This window comes from Eubalaena glacialis, chromosome 8 (assembly GCF_028564815.1).
Source record: "Eubalaena glacialis isolate mEubGla1 chromosome 8, mEubGla1.1.hap2.+ XY, whole genome shotgun sequence".
Classification (NCBI taxonomy): Eukaryota; Metazoa; Chordata; class Mammalia; order Artiodactyla; family Balaenidae; genus Eubalaena; species Eubalaena glacialis.
In genome coordinates, this window is record NC_083723.1 from 117,212,645 (window position 1) to 117,217,543 (window position 4,899).

The 4,899-nt window shown below is 48.1% G+C and overlaps 1 protein-coding gene across 1 annotated transcript; it reads right to left on the reverse strand.

Moving 5' to 3' along the window:
* Positions 1–755: 755 nt before the first annotated feature.
* Positions 756–2,195, reverse strand: LOC133096670 (serine/threonine-protein kinase MARK2-like). The gene has a single exon (XM_061198278.1). The coding sequence runs from the start codon at positions 2,193–2,195 to the stop codon at positions 756–758; it is 1,440 nt and encodes a 479-aa protein (XP_061054261.1).
* Between the last annotated feature and the right edge of the window lie 2,704 nt (positions 2,196–4,899).

A 4,899-nucleotide genomic window follows, 5' to 3' on the forward strand; every position in this document is an offset into this window, starting at 1 on the left:
GCCCCTCCGCACTGGGGAACGGGAGAGCCCAACTGCTGCATGACAGTCATGAAACTCAGCTGCACAGGGACCTCACCACACCGCACACAGGCTGCTTCACGGGACCTTGTTATCCTATTAATGGGCCCCTCTGTTGTAATTAACACAGGCCGCAGGGACCACAAGTTCCCCTCAGCCCTTCTGAAAATGTTCGGGAATGCTAGTGCAGGAAGGTAATACACACTTTCTGCATTTCTGCCCTGCAGTGCAGCAGTTGTTGCTGTTGGGAGTCATTGTGCTAATTCTCTTAGGTCATTTTTCCCTTTAGCTGTTCTGACTAACTCCAAGCACTGCACGGCTACACACTTGTCTCACTGGAAGATGCACAGCCCCAATTCTGTGCGGGGACGACGCAAAGCAGAGTGTGACGCGTCTTTCTGGAGCATCAAGTTTATTAACCAGAATTGGAAGAACCAAGGAGCTCTTGGAACAAGAACTATCCCCCTCCCCCACCAACACGGAAGACAGAAGAGTAGGGGAGGGGAGACGTGCCCCAGGAATGACAGTCCGGTCTCTGAAGTTTCACCCAGGTGGGGGTTGAGGGGCAGACCTGCAGCCACGGTGGCCTCGCTTTCGGTCGCCTGGGCTGCTCCGGACCATCCTCTGAGCTGGCCAGGGTCTTGGATACGATGCTTCTGAAGGCCGCGCAGAGGACACGCTCATCTTCCACTGGACCGGGCCCCAGGGAGCGCGGCGGCCTGACCTTCCTGCCTCGGTCATCCATGGGGTTCACATGGGCTCACTTTATTACGACGCCTCTTGCTGGGCAGCTTGCAACAAAGATGTTTTAAAATGAAGCTCCAGATTCTCCCAGCCACCCCTTGCTTTTTCTGGCTGTGGCCAGAGAGAGTGGATGAGGACACACTCTCAGGCTGCCCAGTGTGGGAGGACCTTCCAGGGTTGGACACACACAGGGGGCAGCTGGTTCCCTCTGGGGCTCCAATCCTGCTGCTGCTGGAGGTGGATGTCCCAGTGCCACACTGGGGGGCTGGGCTGGGGGTGGCAGTCCTCGCCTCCAGGCTGGGTGGGGGACAGGCAGACTCACCGGTCTTCTGCCCTGCCTGCTGGTCTTCCTGCAGCTGCACATTTTTTCTCTGGTAGAGCCACCTGGTTTGCACGGAGGACACCACAGGGCTTGGAGAAGGCTCAAGTTCACTGCCACTGAGGTCCCCGGAAGAGAAGGGCATCACAGTTATGATGGAGACCCCCACCTTGGGTTTCCTGGGGCTCACACTGCCTGTTCCAGTGTCCTGGATCTGGTCGCAAGTCAAGCCCGGAGTCCTCACCATTGTCACCTCCAGGTCCTCTTCACAGGGTGGCTGGAGTGGCTCCTTCTGGCCCATGTTCACCCATGGATGCCTCATGAGGTCAGGTAAGGTGCCTCTGTCACTGGGGTTGAGGGCAATCATTTTTCGTAATAGATCCCTTATCTCCAAAGACAGATAAGGTGGGATGGGGTACTGCCCTTGTAGGATTTGCTTCCGCAGTTCCTGGAAGTCTTTTCCCACAAAGGGCTGGGACCCAGTTACCATGGTGTAGAGCACTGCTCCCAAGCTCCACACGTCCACCGCAGGGCCGCTGTAGCTCTGCCCCAGGAAGAGTTCCGGGGCAGCATAACGGTGTGTGCCACAGATCGTGTCCGCTTGGCCAGTGTCATCACACTCGTTGCTGAGGCCAAAGTCTGTAAGTTTGATATTCATGTTGGAATCAAAGAGGAGGTTCAGTGGCTTCAGGTCCCGGTGCACGATGCCCCTCTCGTGGCAGTGCTGCAGGGCGGAGACCAGCTGCTGGAACGGGCCTCGGGCCTCCGCCTCTGTCATACGGCCATGGATCTTCAAATAGCGGTACATGTCCCCCCCACTGAGGTACTCCAGCACCACGAAAAATGTCTCCTCCGTGTCAGTCACCCCCAGCAGTTTTACAATATTGGGGTGATTCAGAGCCTTCAGACTGCACACTTCCCGGAAAACTGCCTGGACACTTGAGAAGCTCTGACGCCTTTTCTTTATGACCTTCACAGCCACCTGTGTCCCGGTCAGAATGTGCCGGGCCAACTTCACTTTACCGAAGGTGCCTTCACCAATGGTGTGGAGGATCTCGAAGTCATCAATATGAGCCTCCTTGTCAGCAGAGTTGGCTGTGAGGCCCGGCATCATGGTGATCTGCTAACTACGCTGACTGACAGCACTACCTAGCAACGCTAACTATGCTAACTAACAATGCTAACTGTACTAACAGTGCTAAGTATGCTATCTCTACTAACAACGCTAACTACGCTAACTGTACCAACAGCGCTAACTAGTACTAACTAAACTAACTATGCTAATCAAGTGTTAACTATACCAACTATGCTAACTATACCAACACTACTGACTATGCTAACTGTAGAAAGAAAAATGAGACAAATAAAAAAGAGTAGAGAAAAGAGAAACAAAAATCAACAAAATGGCAGAAAGAAGGAAAAAACAAGCTAAATGTAGGTCCAAGGCTGTCAGGTCACCAAAAGCAGCTTCCTGGGCTCTAAGGACCAAAAACCTGGGCCCAGCTTTCTCTTTTATACGGCTTTGTGAAGTACATCACAATGGTGCACTCTGAGGTCAGAGCAAGAAGTGGACCCATCACAGCTGGGGATACACCACAGTGGTTTTCGCACTTTTTGAGTTCAAGGCCCCTTTACACTTAGGAAAAAGGATCCCAAAGAAATTTTTCTTTACGTGTGTTATTAGATACTGGTATTCACTTTGTTATAAATTAAAATCTGTAGGCTACTTCAGTGGCCTTTTTATTTCTAGTTTGAAAATGTGTAATAATTTTAAAGACCTCATAATGTCTACACTTGAAATGTTCAATTCCTTTTCCTTAAATTCTGGTCTCAAAATAATGTTACAACTTCACTGACTTCACGATGCTATACAAAATGTTCTGTTGCATAAGACATGATAAGGTACATTATGAAAGTCTATGAAGCTGAGAGAAGATTTGCCAGGAAGGTCATAAGCAGATTTCTCATCAGGAGCCTCGGAGGCCAGATGGCATGGCTCAATGTACTTGAAGTGTTGAAGGAAAGAAACCGTCAACCAAGAATCCTATATCTAGCAAAACTTTCCTTCGAAAATGAGGGAGAAATCAAGACCTTCCCAGTTAATCAAGAGTTGAGAGAGTTCTTAACCACCAGACCTGCCTGCCACAGGGAGTTCTTCAGGTTGGAGTCAAGGTCCCTGCACAGTAGCTCAAAGCCTTATGAAGAAATAAAGACCTCTGGCCAAAGTAGACAGACGGGCGATGAGAAAAGCTAGTACTATTGTAACTTTGGCTTGTAGCTCCACTTTTTGTCTTCTATTTGATTTAAGAGACTAATATATAATAAAATACACACATATAAATCAAAAAAAAAAAAAAAGATCACCTCTTCACCTAGAAAAGTTACTTCACCCCCACTTTAGCCTAACTTTGGGAATTCCCATCAACAACATTCTTCTTTCCACTGCAGGAAGCAACGCTGCCGGAAGCTATGGCAAGCAGAGCCTCTTCTAAAATGCCTTGGATGATTGCAGCAACATGGATGCAACTAGAGATGATCATACTGAGTGAAGTCAGTCAGAAAGAGAAAGACAAATACCATGTGATACCACTTACATGTGGAATCTAAAGTATGGCACAAATGAACCTATCTATGAAACAGAAACAGACTCACAGACATAGAGAACTGACTTGTGGTTGCCGAGGAGGAGAGGGGTGGGAGAGGGAAGGGCTGGGAGTGTGGCATTAGCAGATGTAAACTATTATATATAGGAGGGATAAACAACAAGGTCCTACTGTATAGCACAGGGAACGATAGTCAATATCCTGTGATAAACTGTAATGGAAAAGAATATAAAAAAGGAACGTCTATATGTGTATAACTGAGTCACTTTGCCATACAGCAGATTGGCACAAGATTGTAAATCAACGATACGTCAATAAAAACAATAAAATAAAATAAAAAATGCCTCTGAGGATGTACAGAGCCCCTGCTCCTGCTGACTACGTCTCTGCAGCACCCAACACTGTGAAACCCCGCCCCCAGCTGAGGTCACTCCAGTCCTGTGTCTCCTTCCTTTGTCCTCTGTCTCCCACCAGTGTTTCTCTAACACAAACACAAAGAACTACTGTGTTTTCACTCAGTCTCACTGTTCACGTTCCCACGCTTGATTGGGGCATCAGACCTGCAAGAGTTCAAAACTTACTGGGTGGTAGAACTGCCATTTCTCTGCGTGTCTCTCATTATAAAGAACTTCTCTGAAATTCTGAATTCACTGGTCTGGTCATCCATTCACCAGCAAGTATCTAGGTACTGGGGTTAAGAGCTAGGAATGAGATACAGTTGTTAGTAAAGAAACAACCAACCCCAAATGGAGTCACTTGTGCTAAGTCCCACATCAGCAAACCAAGACTTAATATCTAACCTAATTGCACTTTCAGCCTCTCTCAGGAATGTGACCTTTCACCAATAGATCTGGAACTACCTGGTCAGCACTAGAGGGGTGACCCCCACCTTCCCCCACAAGGAAGGTGACCCTGCCTGAAACAATCCACTCTTAGCTAGAAACTTCCCTTTTCCGCCCCCTCCTGCCTGTAAAGGTCTTGCATTTTTTACAGCCCCGCAGAGCTCCTTTCTACTTGTTCAATGGGATGCTGCCCGATTCATAAATCATTGAATAAAGCCAATTCGATCTTCAAATTTACTCAGTTAGAATTTTATTTTTTTAATACAGTGATGAGCAAAACACATAAAAAGAGAGGCATCAAACTCTTCAGAGAGTGTATCCCATTATCCCTCACACTCTTGGAAGCCTGGGTCAGCAGAAATGGAGGAGAGCC

What these genes read in the sequence shown, in the direction of transcription:
- LOC133096670 (XM_061198278.1), bottom strand. Translation starts at nt 2,195, where the DNA reads ATGATGCCGGGCCTCACAGCCAACTCTGCTGACAAGGAGGCTCATATT.